Source organism: Myotis myotis, unplaced genomic scaffold (genome assembly GCF_014108235.1).
Source record: "Myotis myotis isolate mMyoMyo1 unplaced genomic scaffold, mMyoMyo1.p scaffold_m19_p_3, whole genome shotgun sequence".
In the NCBI taxonomy this organism is placed as follows: domain Eukaryota; kingdom Metazoa; phylum Chordata; class Mammalia; order Chiroptera; family Vespertilionidae; genus Myotis; species Myotis myotis.
This window is the reverse complement of record NW_023416335.1, coordinates 157,453,205-157,477,083: the sequence shown is the minus strand read 5'-3', so window position 1 is coordinate 157,477,083 and position 23,879 is coordinate 157,453,205. Positions and strand designations below refer to the sequence as shown.

The 23,879-nt window shown below is 51.8% G+C and overlaps 2 protein-coding genes across 2 annotated transcripts; both read right to left on the bottom strand.

Moving 5' to 3' along the window:
- Window positions 1-833: 833 nt before the first annotated feature.
- Window positions 834-8,407, bottom strand: ZBTB39 (zinc finger and BTB domain containing 39). The gene is made up of 2 exons (XM_036300261.1): window positions 8,276-8,407; window positions 834-6,882 (listed from the first exon to the last, which is right to left on the bottom strand). The coding sequence occupies exon 2, from the start codon at window positions 6,836-6,838 to the stop codon at window positions 4,703-4,705; it is 2,136 nt and encodes a 711-aa protein (XP_036156154.1). The 5' UTR covers window positions 6,839-6,882; window positions 8,276-8,407; the 3' UTR covers window positions 834-4,702.
- A 7,086-nt stretch (window positions 8,408-15,493) lies between these two features.
- TAC3 (tachykinin precursor 3) lies at window positions 15,494-23,636 on the bottom strand. The gene is made up of 7 exons (XM_036300946.1): window positions 23,493-23,636; window positions 22,804-22,915; window positions 19,994-20,090; window positions 19,772-19,801; window positions 19,606-19,659; window positions 19,147-19,221; window positions 15,494-15,815 (listed from the first exon to the last, which is right to left on the bottom strand). Exons 2-6 carry the CDS (start codon window positions 22,909-22,911, stop codon window positions 19,148-19,150), a joined length of 363 nt encoding a protein of 120 aa, XP_036156839.1. The 5' UTR covers window positions 22,912-22,915; window positions 23,493-23,636; the 3' UTR covers window positions 15,494-15,815; window position 19,147.
- Between the last annotated feature and the right edge of the window lie 243 nt (window positions 23,637-23,879).

The window sequence follows — 23,879 nt, the reverse complement described above, 5'->3', positions numbered from 1 at the left end:
TTTCACTCTGGCAACCAGTTATCTCCTGGCAGCATATCTCCTGAGGGCCTTGGGAGGAGGGAACAGGCTATGCTGACTGCAGCAAGGCTGCTCAGCTCAGCATTTACTGAGCAGTGACGGGGGCCAGGGCCAGGCAGTGTGCTGAGACCCAATGGACCACATCACACCCTTCCGTCGGGGTACATTTGTTATCAACCTCAGGAAATTATGCCAAACCTCTGCCTCCTCTGTTTGACCTGCCTCTCTCTCCAGTCCAACATACCGCGTCACATGAATTAGATGGCACTGGCAAGACAACTTATGGCCAATTTTCAAGTCCAACTAGACATTGGCTGAGTTCCACTTCACTTTCTGGGCCAACAGAAGATCCCTTCAGGGATGTTCTCCCTGAAGAAGTTGGGTCACTGACTTAATTTCCCACTAAAAATCGGTCAAGCCCTAGCCAGTCTGGCTATGTGGATAGAGCATCAGCCTATGGGCTGAAGGATCCTGGATTCGATTCCGGTCAAGGGCACATGTCTGGGTGTGAGCTCAGTGCCTGGTAAGGGGTGTGTAGGAGGCAGCCAATCCAATCCGTGATTCTCTTTCATCACTGATGTTTCTATCTCTCTCTCTCCCTCTCCCTTCCTCTCTGAAATCAATAAAAATCGATTTGAAAAACAAACAAAAGACCGGTCAACAAGTTAACCCTGGGGAATTCCAGCTACAGGGAAGGAAAAGGTGCTGCTTAAATCTGCTGAGCAGAACGCTGAGACTCAACGGGTGGCCGTCCAGATCTTCCCAACTCCAGGGGTGAGCACGATCACAGTAAACAGGAAAAGAACTCCCATTTCCAATTTCCTTTTTTTTTTATTCTAAATAAAAACCACACTTTGTGCCGAACAATGGAATATAAAAGAATCAGATGTACAACGATTTTAGACATCTACTATTTGGGAAAAAAAGTTTACAAAATATACAAAACTTTACAGCAATAGATAGTAAACACTTAAATATTAGGAGGTCAGTACTTATTAATTTAATGGAAGAAGTTACACATCAACTGTTCTCCATTTCGTAAGAGACTTTAGCTAGTAGAAGAGGGAGGGGAGGGTGGACTGGACAAAGGAAGGGTGTTAAAGAAATATTGAAATCCAAACAATTCCATTTTCATCCTGATGTCAGCTTTACGATGATAACCACACTGAAATGAATGCTGTGTGTCCTACTTCCTGACTCAGCCAGTGCAGGGTTAGGAAAAAGGAGGCGTAGCGACTCCCATATGGGCACAGACTTCTCCACACAGCCTACTCCCATGGCAATAGACTCAGTGTCCATCTATAGTGGGATTTAAACTCATTTCCACACAGAGTAGTCTGGGAAAACAGGGCACAGCAGGAGGCCAGAAGAGGAAGAAAAATCATCAGTAGCAAAACCTCACTGGGAGAAGGTATTGAAGCCCAAAGGCTGGTCCTGGAGACAAAGAGGGCTGACAGGTCAGAAGAGAAGTCAAAAAGAACTTTTACCCATTTTCTGGTCCTTAGAGGTCACCTGGGCCAGAGCCCCACCCCCACCCCCTTTCTTCCCAATGAGCCATGAGCTATATACTCCATGGAGTCTTAAAATTTAGGACCCAATGTGAGGGTACAGCGGAGCTTGCCAGTGGGGCAGCGGGCCCAGGAGAGCGGGATAATGGTCCCCTCCTCTGGCCACGGCAGCCTCTGCTCTTGATGCCAGCGTGCCATCCAAGTGTCACCCTCCTCCCCTCGGAAACAGGCTGAGAACAGCCTCACGCTTGGTTTCATGCTCCACAATTGCCATCTTGAAATTCTTAAACATAATTTTTAAATAAAGGGCTTTGCCAATTATGTAGCCAGTCTGGAGTACAGAACAAGAAAAAGGAGGAAAGGGGAGAAGAAAAGACATTCAAGGGTCAAACTGAACCTCAGAACGATACAGCAGGAGACAGTGCTAAACTGAGTTCCAGGGCAGAGGGCGTGACCAAATCAAAGATTGAAAAAATAAAAAACTCAAAATAAAATCAATACCTTCCACTCGGTATCCTAGAGTGCCCTCTGCCACACTATAGTGTTTCAAGTACAACAGTTCAGAAAAGGGTGAGCTAGAGGCAGGGGCAGCAAACATGACTGAACAGAGGGAGGGTTGGGTGTGAACACAGGGGACATGTGGAGAAACAGGGTTTGGTCATTGAGCCTCATGAGCTACTGACCCTGCTACATGTCTGACTGCAACCAACGGGGTTGCCCTGACCAGCCACTTGGTCTCGGGAGGATCAGGGGGTGCAGTTTTTTGTTTAGTGTTTCAGGGGCAAAGTTTCAAGGATTTGCTTTTTGGTTTACTGGCAAAAAGGGAATACTTCACAGTTTCAGGTTAAGTATACAGACTACCCAGCATCCATGATGCCCTCTGTTAAGGAAAAGGGTTTGCCCAGCATACTCGCTGGGTTCCAGTACCAGCTCCCTCAAACCTGGCCATTCAGAAACCAGTCCTCACCAACAGTCTGGGAGGGATCGCTCAGGCTTGAAAAGCTTAGCAAACACTCGACGGTAGTCTTTCACACACATTCCTCCTTAAATTTCTATAGGTCAGTGTGGGGAAAGGAGAAGCTAGTCAGAGATGAAGAGTCTCAGCACTGCTTTCCTGACAAGAATGTCCCCTGGGAGGATTCACAAGTTGGGTTAGATGTGAAAAGTGGCCATGTGTACAAGTCCCTTCATGTAGTGGTCACCCCAGCAGAGAGCCATGCACTCCAAGTCGGAGGCTGTGTAAGTTCAGGGCTGGGGAGAGAGGCAGCAGGTGCACCAAAGATGAAGCTCTGGTTTGCCTCTATGTCTCAATACAGCTTTCCGAGTTCAGGAGGGATGAGAAAATGTGCAAAAAGGTCCTTCATGTGACTTGGTCCCCGCAGCCTGGTCCCCAATCTACTCCATTACAGGATGGAAGGAGGAGGAGGAGGAGGAGAAAAGGGCTAGGAATTTAACAAGCCCCAACTTTCTAGGACTTACATCAATTGCCTAAAGGGTTCCCTGGGTATATTCTGTAAGAGCCTATCTGGGGAGAACAAAAAGAATTTGCCCTGCTTAAAGGCTTGAAACGTTCTCCCCCAGTTCTAGCCTATTTCCCAAACTTCTGGCCAGGATTCTCCCCTGGACATGGCTCCTTGCTGGGGAGAAACTCATTTTCCTGAAGTCTCTTTTCCAAAAGAGATGCTGGGTAATATGCATACAAACATAAAAATAAATAAATATTAACGTCCAAAAAGGCTTTGTGAGTTCATTAAAACCACTAGCTTGTGAAACAGCCCGGGGTGCTGCTGAGTCCCACCAGGAGCAGTGTCAGGGCCTCGCTCAGGGACTCCCAGCGCTGGCCTGAGCAGGTGAGGTAGTGTGTACTGAGGTGAGCCAATGAGTACGTGAGATCAAGGGCCCTCGCATTCAAGCCTTCTTTGGGCAGGGCCCCCTCAAAAGCCAACTAACAACAAAGCCCCCAGGGCTGGGCAGAAAGGTTTCCCAGTCACCGAGGGCGGGCCTGGCCGAGCTGTCAGCCAATAGCGCCCACTGGCGGCAACACAAAGACAGATCAGGATAAATTCCAGCAGGTCAAGTCAGCTGCCAGAGCTCCTGCCCAGTTGCACAAAACAGGTTACCCAACCGGGACAGAGAGGCATCCCGCTACACACCACCAGCCATCGGTCCCTTTAATCCTAAAGGGCTTCCAGTCCATCACTCCACCTCATGGGGTCTTCTCATCTACACTACGGGTCAAACACACTTCTAGGCGAGAGACAGGATATAAATTAAGGCAATGCTGCTGCTGTCAGAGACAACCCCACTTCTCCAACAGAAAATTCACGGCTGATGGAGGCGGCCAGATGGCACCTGACTGACTCTATCAAATGGCTCCCTGTCCTCTTTGCCCCACAGGGAAGGCCTGATGTCCTGGGCCATCACTCCATGAAATCATGTTTCTTTGGAATTGAGGAGAAAAGAGAAACCTCCCTTCCTGCCCATCCAGGCTGCCACTTCTGGTGGCCCTGCAGGACCTTTTCTGGTGGCCCTGGCCAGGATTCATCCCAAAGCTTTCTGATCTAAATAGAAAGCTTTAGTCCTCAGTTTGGATCTAGCTTCCAAAAGATTTTACTGTCCAGTCAGCAGATTAGAGGCATGGAACAACAGGCACCTCTATCCCTGTTGCCTTTTCCCTGCTGAGGGCCGGGAGGGGAACCTGAGGTGAGCTGCTTGCTGACTAGTCTTTTCTAAATGACCACACTGCCAAACTCTCTCACAGTTGGTGGTCCCCGATGGAGGTCTGGCATTATACCCACAGTGAAAACTCTCTCCACCTCCTCTCTTCAGTGAAGCTGTTGGTTGGGTTCTTAGCAGCATAAAACTCGAGAGGCTGGGGAAGGGGATCTAGTTGACACTAACTGCCTGACGAGATCCCAAGACCAGCCTCAAAAGAATAAAAAACACAGCCCTTCAGGGGCAAGAACAGGTCAGGAGGTAAACATGATAGGGCTGCTGCTTCTCTAAAACAGTAACAGCTCATGTGCTATTCTTTTTTTTCTTCTTTAAACGCAAGACAGAACAGAATTCCCAGCAAGGCAAAACTGTAACTTCGGCTAGGGTGGGATGAACAGCCTCTAGAAAGTCAATGTCCTGGCTGCCACCTGGGAGCTCCCCTTGGCTCCGGTGGGACCCAGTCAGCTGTCCGGGCTCTTTTCTGCCTCTTTGGAATGGATAATGTACATGAAGGTCTGCTCAATGGTGAAGTCGGGCGGGAGGCTGCCTTTGTGCACACCCACGTGCTTGCTCATGAGGTTCAGGGTGGAGCTGTAGTGGCCACAGACTGTGCAGCGGTACATGAGGGCCCCTGAGTGCGTCTTCAGGTGGCACTTGATGGTCGAGCGGCCTCGGAAGAACTTGTGGCACACCTTACACTGGTACGGCTTCTCGCCCGTGTGGATCCGCCGGTGGTAGTTAAACTCACTTGTGTGGGCAAATCTTTTGCCACAGACCTTGCAGCTATACTTGCTGTTCCCAGGTTGGCCCTGTAAAGCCAGCTCCTCGCTCAGGAACTCCTCTGCCGGCAGCTTCCTCTTCGGGAGAGCTGGGTGCTGCAGCCCAAAGCCAGGCCGGGGGTCAAGGCCGCTGCTGCATTTGTGCTGGCTGACATGGTAGCGATAGGCAGCCTCCGACTTGAAGCTCTGGCTACACAGGTGGCAGCGGAAGAGGGTGTCTTCCAGGCTTTGGTGCACAGCCATGTGCTTCTCTAGGAGATGCCAGTCCACAAAGCTGTTCGCACAGACAGAGCAGGAGAAGACCGAAATGCCGAGATGGGAGAGCATGTGCCACATGAGGCTGCAGAGGTTGAGGTGGCGCTGGTCACAGACGCTGCAGGCCTGGCCCTTCAAGGTCAGATGGTCTAGGATGTGGCCCCGGACCACGTGGAAATCTTTGGCCAGAGCCTTCCCGCAGGCAGCACATTTCAATTCTGCGGAGGCTGCCCCTGAAAACAAGCCCAGCTTCCCCGGCAGGGGATCATTGGGGTGGACAATGATGTTGTTCTCAAATATTCCATCCCGTCGGTGGAGCGTCAGCTGCCACTGGGTAAAGAACTTAGTTTCACACATGTCGCAGGAGAAGAGGAAAATACCGATGTGAGACAGGACATGGGTCACCCGGGAGTTTCGGTCCTGGAAGTGGGTCTCGCACACCTTGCAGTTGCCTGTCAGCAGGTCCACGTGGTCCCGAGCATGCTGTCGGATCAGTTGAATGTTGGGCTCTAGAACTTTCTTGCACACCTGGCAGGGCATGGCCTTATTCTCTCGGTTGTCATTGTCTCCAAAAGTCAGCTCATCCTCACTGTCATCACTCAACTCAATCACCTCCTCAGCTGTGCCGATCTCCTCGGTGGGGTCTTCAAACTGCAAGTCGTCATCCCCCAGGTCCTCCAGCTGGAGGTCATCCATCTGCTCAAAGCCTGGGTCTTTGGAGTGGTCGCTATTGCTCAGACAGGAGTTGGTCCCAGTGGTGATGTCTATCGCATTGTCCGGGGGGAAGAAGCTGTTTTTACTGAAGTCTCCATTGCTCTGAAGCTTGTATGGCTGGCAGGAGCTTGTGCTGGTTTGGATGCCCATGCTGGCAGTGCCTAGGGCTGGCTGGGTCACCACATTAGGTACAGATGTGAAAGGAGCAGGATTATCATGGTCCTCTGTCTTTGGCGGCAGTGGCTGCTGTGGCAGGGGCAGGCTATGGTTAGAGTCACTGGTAACATTTCTCTCTTCATCTTTATAGCTTCCTCCAGCATCACTAGGTAAAACATAGTTTCTATCAGGACCAAAGTGCTCCCCGCCACCCCGGAGTTCTCCAAGGGGATGGGCAGGTTCTGCTGAGCTACAACTCAGGGTGCCCGAGTGGCTCTCACTGGTGTTGGTCAGGGACTTGGCCACGGCGGTGCTCTCCAGGTCAGGGAAGGTGGAGTGACAGGCCCGGAGGAGGTCTTCCATGCCCAGACGCTCAGCGACCTCGTAGATCACCCCAACATTGATCAGGTCTGTGAAGAGCTCAGATGTGTAGACAAAGCTCAGAATCTTCTCGAAGTTGGCAGGAGTGATAAAGTCCACCACATAGGTCCTGGCGGCATCGAGCCCCGTATTCAGGAAGAGGTTCTGGAAGTAGCCAGCCGCGCAGGCCAGCACAGCTTTGTGGGCCGGGAAGGAGCGGCTCCCCACCACGATGGTGACATCGCACATGGTCTCCGAGAGCCGGCACTTGTTGAGTTCCTTCAGCAGGTTGTTGGGGTGGTTGGTGCTTTGTAGTTTGATCCTCATGCCCATCTTAGCAGCTCCTGTGAAGTTGCCTCCTTATCAGCACGGTTAATCTGCGGACAGCAAAGGGAAAAGATGGGTGGCCAAACGCATCCCTGCAGGCGGGGTGCTCTGCAGGAGAAACCACTACCAGTCGGGGTGTTTCTAAGCCTCAGGCCGGGACAGAGTGAACAGGCATGGAGAGCTGCTCCATTCTGCTGAGAGCAAGGACCGCACACATGACAGAACGATCACCCCTCTCCCCACATTGACCCCAATACAGAGCTGTTATGACAAAAGCCAAACCCGCTGAAACAAATCTGATAGCTTGGTCTTTAAGAGAGTCAGTAAGAGAGGCTGTAGCTAGAGGTATCCGCTCGGACACACTCTTACACTTCATGGCCAGAGCAGCTGGCTCCAATGAGTTTCCTCCTACACACAAGCTGTCCTACTTCATCACGCATGTTCTCTTCCCTTACGACGTCAAATGTCATGCACATAAAATCTGCACAGTTAGCAACGCGCCTTTCGCTGCTGGGGATGCTCCCTCCACCTTTTGGTTTTCTAACACTGCGTGTCCTTTCAGTCCCGAAGTAAATCTGCTTGCTCTCGAGTTCCTATCTCTCCACCTGTACTACCTGCCTCTCTCCTCTCCATAACCCAGAGCCGCTCAGATGCTGATCTGCCACACTCCTTGTAAGCTGTGGATGAAGTTAAAACGCTTCAGAGCCCAAAGGAGTCGAGCAAAGCAGAACGCAACTGTGGCATCTTAGATATGCTGGACGCCTGTCCGCCACCCTCTCCAGGTTTCCTGCTCATGTTGACAAGAACTAAGAGATTCACTTGCTGCCATGAGAAAACACCTCACTGTGCAGGTCCAAGACCTGCTCGACACACCTTTCCCGGGAGCCTGCATCCCGAGGGAGGGGCCCCGGTCTGCCGGCTCCGGTCCTGCGCGGCAGCCCCTTCTCCACCCCGCACACTCCACTAACTCCCAACTTTCGCCGGGCGCTCCGGGCATTGTCTGGGTGCCAGCCAAGCATCTCCCAGGCCCTGGCGGCCACACTCGGCCGGCAGCGGGTCGGGGCGCTGGGCAGCCCGAGTGGGGGTCGGCGGGGGCAGGTTCAGAACTTCCGAGGAGGCACCTCCGCCATCCGGGGCGCCGGTCTCCCCTCCGGAGGCCGGATCCGGGAGAAGGGGCATTGGATCGGGCCGGGGCACTCCGTTGGCGGGGCACCCGGCACCTCGGTCCCTCCCTCCCCGAAGAGCCGCGATTCCCCCGGCGACTCGGGAGGGGCGGGGGGGACGCGGGGCGCGGGGCCGCCGGAGGCCAGGGACGGGCGGCGGGGCGGCGGGGAGGGTGGGTCCGGCGAGGGGAGCGGGCAGCAGGGCGCCCGCCGAGAGCGAGGAGGGCCAGGGCGGGGGTCGGGCCCCGGCGAGCGCAACCCTCGGCCCGGCCGCGCTTACCCGGCTCCGCGGGGCCCCAGCACCATCGCCGCCGCCGCCTCACACAAAGGCCCCGGCCCGCCGTGCCCGGCCCGACGAGGAGGCGGCGCCGCCGGCCGCGGCCAGACTCTCCATCCGCCGCGCCGCTCGCCGCGCCGGCCCGGGCCGCCCCCGCCGCCCGGCCCGCAGCGCCCCCCGCCGTCCCGGAGGAGGCAGCGCCCCCCGCCGCTCGGTCGCAGCGCCCCGCCCGGCGGGACCGGGAGCGAGGTGCGCGGGGCTCCCAGCCGCCGAGCCTGGAGGGGGGCCCCGCGCGGCCCGGGACCCCCGCGCGGCGCTGGGACAGCCGGCCGGCCCCCGAGAGCAGTTTTGGGGCGTTTCCCGCCACCCCACCTCGGTTTCGGCTTTTCTGAAGCGCCGATCCGCCAGGCGGAGGACCGCTCCCTCCTCCCGCTGGTCCCGATCCCAACTCCAAGCTCCTGTCCACACTCCGGTCGCCCCCCCTGCTCCCCGGCCCTCCCTCCCCAGGACGCAGGAGCTCCTCGGGCTCCAGGCCCTGCAGTTCCAGCCTCTCTCCTATCTCCCTGCGGTGATAGGCAGCCGGGCGCAAACCCCCACGCAAGCACAGGGAGGGCTCCGCGATTCCTGGATGGATGGATGGATGGATGGATGGACGGACGGACGGACGGACGGGGAGAGAGGAGCACACAGGACGATGCCAGCTGACCTAAGCCGGTGTGGCTGTTCAGGGATCATCAGCTCTTTTGTGTCCCCTTTCCCGCAATCGTACTAACTGGTGGTAGGTTATAATGAAAGCAAACATTCTCCTAAATGCTGCCAAACATGAAATATTTATTAGGAAGGGGGTGTAAAATCTCTATCATCGGCTCAAATAAACTACAACCTGTTCTTGTAGTTTGGGGGCAGGCAGTACCAAACAGGTCTGCAGGGGCTCAGCTGGAGGCTGATACATGAGGCTCCCACCAAGTGCCCTGAAGTGGAACATCAGACAACCAAAGACTCCAAACCTTCAGCAAGACTCTGAGACACTGGGCTGCAAGGCTTGCAAGAGACTTGGGCCTGTTTAGCCTTTCCAGCCACTTTAATAACCTGGAACCTGGAGAGAGAGAGAGAGAGAGAGAGAGAGAGAGAGAGAGAGAGAGAGAGAGAGAGAGAGAGAACACTGCTCCCAAATGGAGTCCCTGTGCTAAATGCACATTAACAAACCAATTGCCGTTTCAGCAATAACTAACCTAATTGCAGTTTCAGCCTCTCCCAGGAATGTAATCTTAACCAGTCAGTCTGGAATTTCCTGGTCAGCACTAGTCAGGTAATTTGCCTGATAGGCCAATGCTGGGCCCCCAGGGGAAGGTGACCTTGCCCCAAAACAGCCCACTCGCCCTCTCTGGGTGGCTCAGTGGTTGAGTGTGAACCCATGAACCAGGAGGTCATGGTGCCATTTCCCATCAAGCATATGCCTGGGTTTTGGGCTTGATCCCCAGTAGGGGGCATGCAGGAGGCAGCCAATCCACGATTCTCTCTCATCATTGATGTTTCTCTCTCTAGCTCTCCCTTCCTCTCTGAAATCAATAAAAATACATATTTTTTAAAAGATTGCAGTTTAAAAAAAAAAAAAAGTACATTCTTGAGAAGAATCAGTCTGATATTCTGAGCCTCTGCATTGGTCCAAGATGGTAATCCTTGAGATGGCACAGTGGTCTGGCTAATGGATGCCAGGTGGCCTGGATATAGGAATATTCTATCCTTAGTCTTTTCTGGGCAATCAGAGACTTATTTGGAGGTTGGGTGTATATCCAGGCATTGATGAAGAACTGGAATTTCAAAACTTTAAGTTCCCAGGCTAGTTAAAACAAGGATAGAATCATTTCCTCATGCTTCAACCTACTTGATTTTAGTAATTTAGCAACTTAACTATAGCGTCTTCATTTTATTTCTTTCTATTCTTCACTGACAAAAAGGGGTCACATACTAAACCTGACAAGCTCAGGGGAGGCCTGCATGGTGGGCCTTTCAAACTCAGAGGCCTATAGGAACCGCATAGGATGGTCTGCAATGAAAACTTGCCAGCCAGGGGACTCTTCCCCCTTCCCACGTGGGAGTCTGTACTTGTTCTCCAATAAATTTCCACCTTTGCTATAATAATAATAATTATAATTATAATAATAAATAAATAAATAAACTTGCTAGCTAAACGTGACTCATGGAGAGCGGTCATGTCCTAGGCCAGTATCTTTCTTGACAAAGGTCAATCTTTGCCTTACCTGAACCTATGCCTTTTTTGCATCTATGATAGCATACCTTTGGAATGTCAGACTAATCCTCTTTTCCCAGACCCCTCAGGGTACAATCTCCCACCAGAACACAGACCACAGGACCCCTCATGGATACCTTGTTCTCCCGCATACAATCTCTATGTGCTGTAAAAGTTACTTATTAACAATCCGTTACCCTCTCTAATGTAAAAGAAGTATTTGTCTCTTCATTTTAGTTTGTATCCAATGTCAGAGGTTTCCCCACCACCACCTCTCCCCGTCTTTGCTTTCTTTGTCTCTTCATTTTAGTTTGTATCCATTTTCCCCCCGCTTTGCTTTCTCTCGCCTCCCTAATCTATCCTCAGCAAATTTCATATAACCCTCCTTGTGCCTCCTCCCTTGATTGTACTGTATAAAATAAGGTACAAAATTGTCATTTTCGGAGCATTTTCTCAACCGTTGATGTTTTGCTTCCCAGAAATTGTCAGTTTGGCTCAAATAAACTCATAAAAATTCTTATAGGTTTGAATGTTTCTTACGTGGAAACGATGTCATGAAGTCTCCATAAAAAGAAGAAAGTTCAGAGAGCTCACGGGTTGGTGACCACTTGGAGGTCCCAGAGAGGAGAGTTCAGAGAGAGCATAGAAGCTCTGCGCCCCTTTCCCCATGCCTTGCGCTACGCGCCTCTTCCACTGGCTATCCCTGAGTGATTTCCTTTTATAATAAACTGGTCATCTAGTGAGCAAATGGGTTTCCTGAGTTCTGTGAGCTGCTCCAGCAAATTAACTGAACCCAGGGTGTAGGTCATGGGAAACTCCAATCTGTAGCTGATCGGTCAGAAGCATCGGTGACAACCTGGGCCTGGATTGTCATCTGAAGTTGGGGGGCAGTCTTGTCAGAATAATCCCTCAACTCATGGAATCTGACATCATCCCTGGGTAGCTAGTGTCAGGGCATGGCTTGTTGGTGTAGGAAAACCTCCTCTACACAGGCTGGAATGGGGTTCGGAACCTTTAGTACTGAAGTCTTTTTCTTTTTCTTTTTTATACTTACATATTATTATTTTTTATTTTTTTTATTTTTAATCAAATCTTTATTGTTCAGATTATTACATCTGTTCCTCTTTTTTCCCCCCATAACTCCCCTCCTCCCAGTTCCCGCCCCACCCTCCGCCCTCACTCCCCACCCACTGTCCTCATCCATAGGTGCATGATTTTTGTCCAGTCTCTTCCCGCATCCCCCACACCCCATTCCCCCTCAAGAATAGTCAGTCCATTCCCTTTCTATGTCCCTGATTCTATTACAATCACCAGTTTATTCTGTTCATCAGATTATTTATTCACTTGATTCTTAGATTCACTTGTTGATAGATGCATATTTGTTGTTCATAATTTGTATCTTTACCTTTTTCTTCCTCTTCCTCTTCTTAAAGGATACCTTTCAGCATTCCATATAATACTGGTTTGGTGGTGATGAACTCCTTTAGCTTTTCCTTATCTGTGAAGCTCTTTATCTGACCTTCAATTCTGAATGATAGCTTTGCTGGATAAAGTAATCTTGGTTGTAGGTTCTTGGTATTCATCACTTTGAATATTTCTTGCCACTCCCTTCTGGCCTGCAAAGTTTCTGTTGAGAAATCAGCTGACAGTCGTATGGGTATTCCCTTGTAGGTAACTGAGTTTCTTTCTCTTGCTCCTTTTAAGATTCTCTCTTTGTCTTTTGCTCTTGGCATTTTAATTATGATGTGTCTTGGTGTGGTCCTCTTTGGATTCCTTTTGTTTGGGGTTCTCTGCGCTTCTTGGACCTGTAAGTCTATTTCTTTCACCAGGTAGGGGAAGTTTTCTGTCATTATTTCTTCAAATAGGTTTTCAATATCTTGCTCTCTCTCATCTTCTGGCACCCCTATAATTTTGATGTTGGTATGCTTGAAGCTGTCCCAGAGGCTCCTTACACTATCTTCGTATTTTTGGATTCTTTTTTCATTTTGCTTTTCCGGTTGGGTGTTTTTTGCTTCTTCACATTTCAATTCTTTGACTTGATTCTTGCGCTCCTCTGGTCTGCTGTTGGGTGTCTGTATAATATTCTTTATTTCAGTCAGTGTATGCTTAATTTCTAGTTGGTTCTTTATCACAACATTGAGGGTCTCATTAGATTTCTTGAGGATCTCACTACATTTATCGGCAGTTTTTAGAAAATTATTGAAAGACCTTAAAAGTGTGGTTTGAGCTCTATAGCTTCCATTTCTGACATCTGTGTCCTGTATCTTTGTCTCCGCATTCTTTTATGCTTTCTTGGTGCAATCCCTAGTGGTCTTTATGCGCAGTCTTGTTGTAGTTAAGCCTAGATTGTTGTAGGTAATACTGGCGGGGATTTGACCTCCAAGCCAACTGGCTGTGAGAATCAGCTGTGTCTGCAGTGAGAGAACTTCTGTCCTCTAGGGAGGTACTAATCTAGCCTTTGCCTGAGGCTATCCGGCAAATGGCTCTGCGCAGGGCTTGGGCGGGGCGGGTCCCCGGGGATCTACAGGGTGGGCAGAGCGAGCAGTTATGGCTGCTCTCAGTCCCATCCCCAGGGGCTCTGCCTCTCCGAGTCCCAGCAACCGCTGCAAACCTCGGAGAGAAAGCTGCCTTCGAGTTCCGACCGAAGCCAGACAGTCCCGCTTCTCCCGTTTGAGTCTGGGTCCCTAAAGACTCGCCCGGATCTGGAGCTCAGAGTCTGCGACTCCCTCCCGATTGAAAACGCCAACCGCGCCCTCAGCCACCAGCCCTCTCAGCGCGCACTCCGCACCTCAGAATTTGACTTCAGCACTGCGCCTCCTCTGAGTCTCGGTATGTGTTTCTCTTTCCTCCTAGTTGTAGGACTTCCACTCAGCCAGCCTTCCTGTGGTTCTGGGTGATGTCCATTCCGTCTTTTAGTTGTATTTTTGAAGTGGTTGTTTGAGGCAGCAAACTCCGGCGTTAACCTATGCCGCCATCTTGTTTCTCCCCTGAAGTCTTTTAAAAGTACATCACCACGCAGTCACAACAGCACCCAGGCACTAAGCTACACGACACGGAGAAGGGCTGCGAAGTCTTGTTGACCAGGTATTTTTGGGCATCAACCTCTTTACTACAAGAGGATGAGGGCCAGGATTACTTCACAAATTCTCCAAGCACAGAACAGGAATCTGATTTAAAATGTCTCCAGCTTGGCCAGTCTGGCTCAGTGATTTATGAACCAGAAAGTCATGGTTCAATTCCCAGTCAGAGCTCACGCCTGGGTTGTGGGCTCGATCTCCAGTGTGGGTTGTACAAGAGGTAGCTGATCAATGATTCCCTGTCATCATTATTATTTCTCTCTCTCTCTTTCTCTCGCTCTCTCCCTCTTTGTTTTTTAAAAATATATTTTTATTGATTTTTTTACAGAGAGGAAGGGAGAGGGATAGAGAGAAACATCGATGAGAGAGAAACATCCATCAGCTGCCTCCTGCATGCCTCCGACTGGGGATGTGCCTGCAACCAAGGTACATGCCCTTGACTGGAATCAAACCTGGGACCCTTCAGTCCGCAGGCCGACACTCTCTCCACTAAGCCAAACCGGTTAGGGCTCTACCTTTCTCTTTGAAATCAATAAAAATATATTTTAAAAATATGTAAATAAATAAATTAAATAAATAAAAGGTGTCTTTTTCCTGGAATCCCCAGTACTGCAGTGTTCCCCAGTACTGCCACCAGAGAGCAGTGTTCCTACATTTTTGCTCCTGTTGGCAAAGCGCTTGTCATCTCAGCACACGTCAGACTCTCAAGTGTGAGCAGAACCAATTCCTAAAGCTGTCATGACCCACATGAAGTCCCCAGCCTGCAAACAATTAAACCCTCTGGATAGATGATTCTGAAAAGCCAACAAGATGACTCGCGGAAGAAAGGCCTGAGGATCTGGGGTGAGGCCATTCTTTGACCTCTAGCAATAAACCTGACGCCAAAGACACTGAGGTGAGCTCTTCCTCCTGCCCAGCCCTACAGTGCAGCTATGGGTCCAAAGGTGCCCAGCCGGGCTCTGGAAAGGGAGAACTTTCATGGGGTGAAGGGACCGCAGGGAGTGGCCTCTGGCTCCATGGCCCTCTCCCTGAGCTGCCTTGCGAGAGCTGAATGTGGACTTGAATCAGGGTAGTTCAGGGGCTTGGCCAGGGCCTTTGCTCCAGGCTAAACTAGGGCACCTGGGGACTTCCCAAGCTGTTCCATTAGGGCACAGGAGCCCCTTGGGACCCACCCGGGGGCTGTGATTGTTAGAACATCAGATTAATAAAAGACACCCACTTACGCCTCATTTAAATGCCTTACATATACTGTGGACTACTAGACTAGCTACAGGCTGGTAACAGGAGCATTGTAGAAGAGTCCGAAATAAATGTTTCCCTCTATAGCAATGAAGGTGGCCACTTAACACTGTAAACTCTGTGTCTGGGTCACATCCCACCACCACCACCTACTGCAGGGCCCATGCTTGACATTTGGGGGCAGAAGAATGACACAGTGCTCGATGCCTCCTCCTCGGTGGCCGGGTCTTCGCACAGCCTTGATCCCCCCTCCCTCCTCTAAGTAGAGTCAAATTCAGAGATCAGTATCGCCCAGGCCCATCCTAGAAATTCAGATGAAGCGCTTCAGAATATGTGTTTTTCTTTATCTGAAGCTAGTTTGTGAAATTCGTTGAGTGCAAGAAACCATCTTCCAAATTCATTTATCGGTGCTTTTAATCACTAAATAATCTCCTGATACCAATTGTATGAAACACTGAGTAAGGCACTGTCAGGAAAATTGCTGTGTACAAAATAAAGATAACTCTAGTTACATATATTTGTGTAGTGCAAATCAGATGTACATATGTAGGTATGTATGAAGTGGTTGGAAGAGTTAAAGAAGAGAAAAAAACACACACCGATCCACCAACCAAACAAATGCATCACTCTAGGCCATATGCAAAAGTCCTTTATTGTTGAGGGAGCCAGGGGAATCTACAGTCAATGCCAGCTGGAACTGGGGGGTCACTGCGCACTGTCTGCATCAGTGCTGGGTAGAGGGATGGGGGAGTCTCAGCACAGGAAGGGCACAGGCTGGGAAGAGAAGGGAAATCGGGGAGCGTGCACCTGGGGATTCGAGGGGGTGACGGCGGGGGTGGGGGGGTGCATTTGTGATGCAGCCAGGAGGACAGAGATGGAGTGCCGAGGACCAAAAAGGGAAATCACATCTTCTGTCTGGAAACACTCCCACCAACCACCTGCTGGGGGAGCAGAGGAGGGAGAAGGGCAGGGGCATCTGTAAGGGGGAAGGAGAGAGAACAGAAGTCTTAGCACAGCTGTCCCTCAGCCTTTGAACTGGAGACTGGACTCTCCGAGCTGCAGGTGCTTGCCCTTTTCCAGCTGTATATTTCTGATGCGACTTATAAACACCTGTGCCCGTGGTCTAGGGCGGCTCCCATAAAAAATGTAGCGACAGCCCTAGCTGGTTTGGCTTAGTGCAGCGGTTCTCAATCTGTGGGTCACGACCCCTTTGGCGGTCGAACAACCCTTCCCCAGGGGTCGCCTAAGACCATCCTGCATATCAGATATTTACATTACGATTCATAACAGTAGCAACTGTAGTAACATTACAGTTATGAAGTAGCAACGAAAATAATTTTATGGTTGGGTCACAACATGAGGAACTGTATTTAAGAGGCCAGAAGGTTGAGAACCACTGGCTTAGTGGATAGAGCGTTGGCCTGTGGACTGAAGGGTCCCGGGTTCCATTCCGTTCAAGGGTAGGAGGCAGCCAATCAAGGAGCCTCTCAACATTGATATTTCTCTCTCTCCCTCTCCCTTCCTTTCTGAAATCAATAAAAATATGTATTTTTAATTTTGCGACAGAAATGAAGATTATATTATCCTAGCATCCCCATGAGCCAGGCATACACACAGCCCTGGTGCTAATGCTCGTCCTCTTTCCAGCACCCGCCCCCGCCCCACCCCACTCCCACTCCCGGCAAGGACAGGCCCAGAGACCACTTCCTTTCTGAGCAGTTTCACATGAATGAAATCAGATGATACAATGATCTTTGCTGATTCATCTAAGCCCTTTAAATGGCAGCCACCAGGGACCGTGTGTCCTCTTCTTCCCGGCACCGTGCGGTAGAGAATGCTCCGTCCGCGGTGAGATTATGACGGCGCAATTATGAGCCCGGTCCCTCTGAAAGAGCCTGGGCTCACCAGCAAGCAGTAAAAGTAGATTTCCACAATGCACTTGTTTCTGCTATTTGTATAAAATACTATGGCAAAAATTGCACTGTAATTATCTTTATGGCTGATGCATCACGCTGGGGGAGAGTATGTCATCCAGATATAGTTGCCCGTGTAATTATCTGGCGGTCGGCAGTATTGAAATAACCGTCTAATGAGAGCAAAATGATACGGCCAGTACCATGTAATCAGTGAGTTACGATCATTATGGCTCTTCGCGCCCTCTCACCCAGCACTGACGGGGCGGGGGGGGGGGGGGGGGGGCGGACCTCGTCTCTGGGCCCAGGGAGCCATGCACAGGCAGTTAAGCGAGAGCCAGCTCCTGGGCCTGTGTCTCCCTTGAGACCAATGAGTGTGGGGGACAGGCACGCCGGCAGAGGGGCCACCGACTCCCTGTGGTCACCGAGCTCATCCTCCCCCCACCGCCTCTGCCTGTGGAGCCGGCGCAGCAGTTGGGCTGCTATTGCTGGGCGTGGGAAGAGGGTGTCCAGGCGGTAGGCTCTGTGTTTTGACTAGACACTTCCCAGGGGACTCACGCTTGCACACCAAGTGCGAGAGCTCAGCCCACGCAGGCCTGGGTCCCTCGCAGACCGCCCTGGGCAGACAGACCGGAGCGGCAGGGGGAGCACCAAGACATTGCCCACACCTCCCAGGCCCAACAGGCATAACAAAGCCTACACAGAGGCTGTGCCCGCACCATTCTGAACACTTCACCTGTGCTCGGTCCTCATGTCCACGCTCCGCCACGCGCTGTCCTCACCCCCGTTTTTCAGGTGGGGAAGGTGAGGCACAGGGGGTTATGGAATGGGCCACGGGAGCCCAACTAGTGAGTGGTAGAGCCAGGATTCAAACTCAGGCCACGCCCTTACCCATTACAGGACACAGAGCAACTAAGATACAGCTTCCAGCCCCTCCCCACTAGATTTCCGGAGTTCCTTGCATTCCTTCCTACATCCCTCTGGAGCAGCACGCCACACTGGGCCCCCTGTAAGTGGAGATTCTGAATAATCCGAACGGTTCAGCCTGCCTGGGAGGCAGGTCACTTCACCTGTGAACTGGATGTGGAAATTGTAATTATCGGGTGACGATCTCTCCATCTTTTGCACAGATCAGGAGAGAACAGAATCTAAACAGAAGTTGCCCATCAGAAAAGCACCAGTATAGGGAACTCATACAACTTAACAAAAGGAAGATAAACAATCCAATAAAAAAAAATGGGCAAAGGACCTAAATAGACACATTTCAAAAGAGGACATTCAGAAAGCCAAGAGACATATGAAAACATGCTGAAAGTCACTAATCATCCGAGAGATGCAAATCAAAACAACAATGAGGTACCATCTCACACCTGTCAGACTGGCTATCATCAACAAATCAACAAACGACAAGTGCTGGAGAGGATGTGGAGAAAAAGGAACACTTGTGCACTGCTGGTGGGAATGCAGACTGGTGCAGCCACTATGGAAGACAGTATGGAGTTTCCTCAAAAAACTAAAAATGAAACTCCCATTTGACCCCATGATCCCACTTCTAGGAATATATCCCAAGAAACCAGAAACACCAATCAGAAAGGATATATGTACCCCTATGTTCATAGCAGCACAATTCACCATAGCTAAGATCTGGAAACAGCCTAAGTGCCCATCAGTAGATGAATGGATTAGAAAACTGTGGTACATCTACATGATGGAATACTATGCTGCTGTAAAAAAAAGGAACTCTTACCATTTGCAACAGCATGGATGGAACTGGAGAGCATTATGCTAAGTGAAATAAGCCAGTCAATGAAAGAAAAACACCACATGATCTCACTCATTTATGGATAATAAAGACCATTATAAACTTATGAACAAAAATAGATACAGAGGCAGAGCAGCCTCGAACAGACTGTCAAACTGCAGCAGGAAGGCTGGGAGGGTAGGGGGGCCAAAGCGGGGGTGGGTAAGAGATCAACCGAAGGACTTGTATGCATGCATATAAGCATAACCAATGGACATAAGACACTGGGGGGGGAGGGGAGGCCAGGGGATTGTCAAGGGCGGGGAAAAAAGGAGACAGATGTAATACTGTTTATGATAATTTAAGCAATAAAACAATTTTAAAAAGAAAAAGAAAAGCACCAGGGGACAGAGATGGGATGAAAACGAGGGCCGTGTGTGTGTGTGTGTGTGTGTGTGTGTGTGTGTGTGTGTGTGTGGTGTGGTGTCTCGGATAAGCACGTGCCTCTAAGTGTTGGTGTGTTTGACAGTGTGGTGGGCAGTGTATTTTAGGGCAAATTTATGAGTAGCAATGCCTGTAGCATCAGAGGCAATGCTTCTCCGGCAGCCTGCATGCACACAGTCCCGCTCCTCCCCGCACCCAGCACCCCTTACCTCATTCCACGTGGGACGGGTACTGGAGGCTGCCGGAGCGAGGGGCGCCCTCTTGGTTCACATCGGCAGGCGTGCCTGGGTGAAGAAAACTGTCGTTAGGGGGGGATCTTTCTGGATGTGACCTTCACCCTGAACAACAAAGAAGGTCTGGCTATGAAGGGCACCCTGGGAGACACAGCTGGGAAGCAGCGGCTTGCTCCGTGCTCGGTGTGGGCGATGGGGCGGAAGCAGAGCCTCCCTAACCCACCCCCCTGCAGCAGGACCATCGTATTATAAAGGTCTCCCAGGGCAGCGGCTCCCAGGGAACACTGCACTGCGGCTCCAAGCAGACTGGGTAGAAAGGGCCCAGGAACCCCCACCGTAGCTGAGAGAAGTCTTGTCTTTCCCTCTGAGGACAAATAGGAGGCTTTTGACTCCTGCATGTCCTGGCCAGTCCCCGAAACCCTGCCACGCTTTTACCTGGCTGGGTGTCCCTCTTGCCCATGAGTCCCACGAAGAAGTCGTGCATGTCACCTGCAGGAAAGGGCCAGCATTGTCCCCCGTGACCGTTGGTCACTGGGCCCCATGCCCTCGGAGCTCTGGGCCAGTGGTTGGCAGAGACAGGGAGGGAGAAGAGGCTACTCACGTTTCTGGAGGAAGGACCGTTTCTTAGGGTCTGTGAAAACAAGAACAAGGGTGTGGGATCTGGAAAGTGGTGATGAGGGGGCTTCAGGTCACAACTCTCCGTTCTTCCCTAAGCCGGTCTCCTCCCACCTGAAGGGGTCTCCCAGGCCAACTTAATCCCCGGAATCCTGCCCCCCACTTCACCCCCATCCCCCCACATCCCTCTCCCTAGGCTGCTTCCTACCCTTGCGAGCCTGGCTCAGAATTTTGATCAATTCGTTCAACACGGAGACCGGGTTGTGGCTAGTGAGCGCATTGAGCAGGGGTCCGAGACTCGGGATCTGCCAGGGAGAGAAACAGGGCTGAGGCAGGAGGCTCACACCCAGTCCACTCACTCTCTTCCCACCAACACAGACTTTTCTTGAGTCAATCACAGCTGAACCCGACACCTCATTTCTTTCAGGATTTCCTCTGATTAGGACGGGAGAGAAGCAGGCTCTCAAAGTCTGTGGTCTGTTGGCCAGCAGCACCAGCCGGGGAATGTGTTAGAGATGCATCATCTCAGTCCTACCCAGGCCTGCTGCGATAGAAGCTGCATTTTAACCAGGCTCCAGGCGACTCCTATGCATAGCAAGATTTGAGAAGCCCTGGTGAAGGGACCCCACGGGGCATCCCTGTAGACCGACCCACCCCTGTTTGCCTAGACTGAAGGCCTTCCTGGGATGTGGCTTTTGCTGCTCCAGGTGAATGATCTGAGGAAAACTGAGACAGTGGCCCTCTCAGGCTGTGAGCCTCTCCCTGAGCCTTGCCCGGCTCCTGCCACCCCTCAGTGAGAAGGGCCCTTGGTTCTTTGCTCCCTGGCACATCAGGAACTGGTTTGCCCAAGGATGGGGCTGTCCTCCTGGGTGAGCAAGGATGGGGTTGCCCCTCCATGACCGCCCCCCCTCACCCCCCCCCCACTCGCAGGAGAGGCCCATCAGACAGAGCAGGTGTCCTCTGATTGTGCTCCATGGCGAGCCACAGACGGCACTCCGCCCTGGGGACGCCTCTGTGACCCTGAAATCCCCGCTCTGTGCGGTGTCTGTGGATGTTTCTCCCCCTGTGTCTCCCATTGCCTCTTGATCTCTTTTCTTCCCCACGGGTGTCTGCCTCAGGGTCTCTTCCCCTCGCCCCTGTCCGCCCTGGCCTCAGAACTCCAGGATGGCAGCATGCTTAGAGTGACACCGCTTCTCCCCATCCTGCAGATGAACCCCAGATTCCAAGCAGGGGCTCTTAATTGTCTTGGTGATTTATTTTTAGTAACTTGGGCACAGCAGGTGGTTGGTGGGCACACCTCTCACCCCAAGCTATTTAGCTGCAGAGACAATGACAATGATCATGATTGGAGATTCTCACTTTGAATCTCAGAGGTGCCTCTCTCTCCAGAGTCCACGTGTCCCTGGGCTGCTGAGCACACACAGAAGCACATTGACACAGGATGCTCTCCACACACACGCCAGCCCAGCTGCCTAGGCACTCATATATCCTCCCCTCTTCCCTCCCCAGTTTCCCTCGTTCTCACAGACCTGCAGGAGAAGGGATGGGACGGCAATCTCTCTCTCACTGACAAAGAGGGGCAGGGACTCGAAGCAAGTTTGTCTCAGAAGAATATACCCAGATATTCTGATGACTTTGAGTTGGGACCTTTGGGCTCTGGACACAGTGTCCAGCCCATATTTGGTATTCTCTATGTGTTTTTGTTTTTTAACTGGTTTTCTAAATTATATTTTATTTTTTTAAATTGATTTCAGAGAGGAAGGGAGAGGGAGAGAGAGATAGAAACATCAATGATGAGAGAGAATCACTGATGGGCCACCTCCTGAACACCCCCCACTGGGGATCAAGCCCCCAACCTGATCATGTGCCCTGACCAGGAATCGAACCATGACCTCCTGAGTCATAGGCTGACGCTCAATCACTGAGCCAAGCCGTGGGGCTGAACTGGTTCTCGTCTTTTGAATGTGGCACAACTACTGCCGCTGCAAGGCTGCCAGCCTATGGCGCCCTGATCCACCTCACAGCCAGAGGAAGGCTGGCCACCTCTCCCTGCCCAGCGCACAGCTTCCTAGGCAGCCACTTCCCCCAAATTGTTCACACACTCTGCCCACTTCCTGTAATGAGATGCTAAACAGACTTGAGCTGGAAAGACAGCTAGACTTCACACACTGAATTTGTAATAAGCTCCACCTATAATCATTGTAAAAGCATTTGTACCAATGTAATCGCTATCGTTTCAAAACCTTAAAACGACTTTCTCCTTGCTCTCCCCCTGGAGGCCTATCCTGACGAGTCCTATTCCTTTTCTTGGAAGAGCTTTGGAAACTAGGGCCTAACCTGTTTTGTGCTTGTTTTTGTTGTTATTTTTCTGTCCTGACTAAGCAGAGGCCGGAGGAGGTCAAGGAGAGGAGAGAGGGAAGGGTTGGGATCTTAGGAGCACCTGAAGTTACAGGGTGGATGAGGGAGTTTATTTGAATTTTGAAAACAAAATAATACACGTAATTGATCAGTAAAATAGCACACAAATGACCATTTGGGGGAGAAATTCTGTGTTTCATAACCTCCAGGGAGTAGATAGAATCCCCTCATCCACCACCACCCCGTGCCACCCCCCCCCCAACACCCCCCCACACACACACACACGCCTCAAAGGAACAGACTCTGAACCTGAGCTGGACCACAGGGAACCTTAGACCAACCTGGCCTCCCCCGCCTACCCCTCGAAGTACCACCTAATCACCAAGCCAGCAGTCAATCCGATGGGTAGGGCACCTGTTATATACAAGGTGTCAAACCTGTGCAGAGGGACAGAGATCCTTACAGACATTCCCAAGACAGTGAGCTGAGCAGAGAGGCAGGGAAACCCAGCCCTCTGACAGAAACCGGTAACTCCCAACCCCCCGGCCGCCCCTGCACCACCGCACCTGCCCCTACAGCTTTTGGAACCAGCAAAGCTGTTGCTCCCATGATGTTGCCCAGGACTCTGCCAACCTTGGCCCAGCCGGAGGGGTACCTTACCTTCCTGTGGTCCGACCTGGGTACCACCTGCTCCTGTGGCTCCTTGCAGACGGCCCCAAGAACCAGGCAGAGGGCCAGGCTGGCTGCCAACAGCAGGGCGCCCCGCATGGTGCTAAGAGTGCAGAGAGACAGGAAGGGAAGGCGGGAGGAGGAGGACATAAAACGAGGGGGAACATTCACCACCAGCAGCCTAGCTGGACCCTGCTTCCCAGCCCCCGACTCCCCTGCCCCAGCCCTGGTCTGGGGAGAGTATCTCCGAGCAGTGGGGACGTCCCCTGGGCTTGGTTTCGCTGCTCCCCCATCAGACATATCTCCCCAGGATGTGCACCTGGCAGCAATGAGCAACGGTGCGACGGTGCCGGGACTCTAGGCTCCAAAGGAAGAGGATGGATTTATAGGACGTGTAGGGGTCTGTTTCCTAACTCAGCTGGAGAGGGGTCCTGGACTCTGTTTTCCAGCACTAGGCAACCCCTAGCCTTAGGCAAAACTTTCTCGTACAGAACAATCAGCCCGCACCCACAGGCTCCAAACATCACTGCCTCTCAACCCCTTTCTTTCTGCCTTCTCACTTCCCGGAGCCCTGATCAAAGGCGGACCAAATTCGGCCACTTCCTTTATTTCTCCTGCCTCTGGCCCCTGTCCTTCAGTGCCAGCTTCAGTCCTTCCCACCTCCTCCCGCTCGTGCCTACCTGTGGATCAGCGTGGAGCCTACAGCTGATGGTGGAATCAGGGAGCTGGCGGGATTACTGCCCTGCTCCCCACAAAGCTGGTGCTGCTGCTGTGAAGAGAGAAGCGGAGAGTGGAGGGGATCTGGGAATGCGGCAGGATCTCGGGCTCGGCTCCCTGATAAAGGCTCTGGGAGGGTCTGGGGGAGCCGGGGGAGGGGCCGAGAATCACCAATCCCAGGATGGCTGGAGGGGAGGGGAGAGGCTGGTGGGAAGGAGGGTCTAGGCTGCAGCCACACACACACACACACACACACACACACACACACCACAAACTCTTCAGTGCGCTGGGGTTGCCCAGCAGCCCACTTGCCAACAGCCCCTCAGCGGGGCATGCTAAGGAATATTGGT

Excerpts from the sequence above, each read along its gene's own strand:
- ZBTB39 (XM_036300261.1), bottom strand. The coding sequence starts at position 6,838 with ATGGGCATGAGGATCAAACTACAAAGCACCAACCACCCCAACAACCTG.
- TAC3 (XM_036300946.1), bottom strand. The coding sequence starts at position 22,911 with ATGCGGGGCGCCCTGCTGTTGGCAGCCAGCCTGGCCCTCTGCCTGGTT. Across the intron at positions 19,802-19,993 it reads TCTGAGCCAGGCTCGCAAGG|ACCCTAAGAAACGGTCCTTC; the intron begins GTAGGAAGCAGC and ends TTGTTTTCACAG. Across the intron at positions 19,660-19,771 it reads ACGGTCCTTCCTCCAGAAAC|GTGACATGCACGACTTCTTC; the intron begins GTGAGTAGCCTC and ends CCTTTCCTGCAG.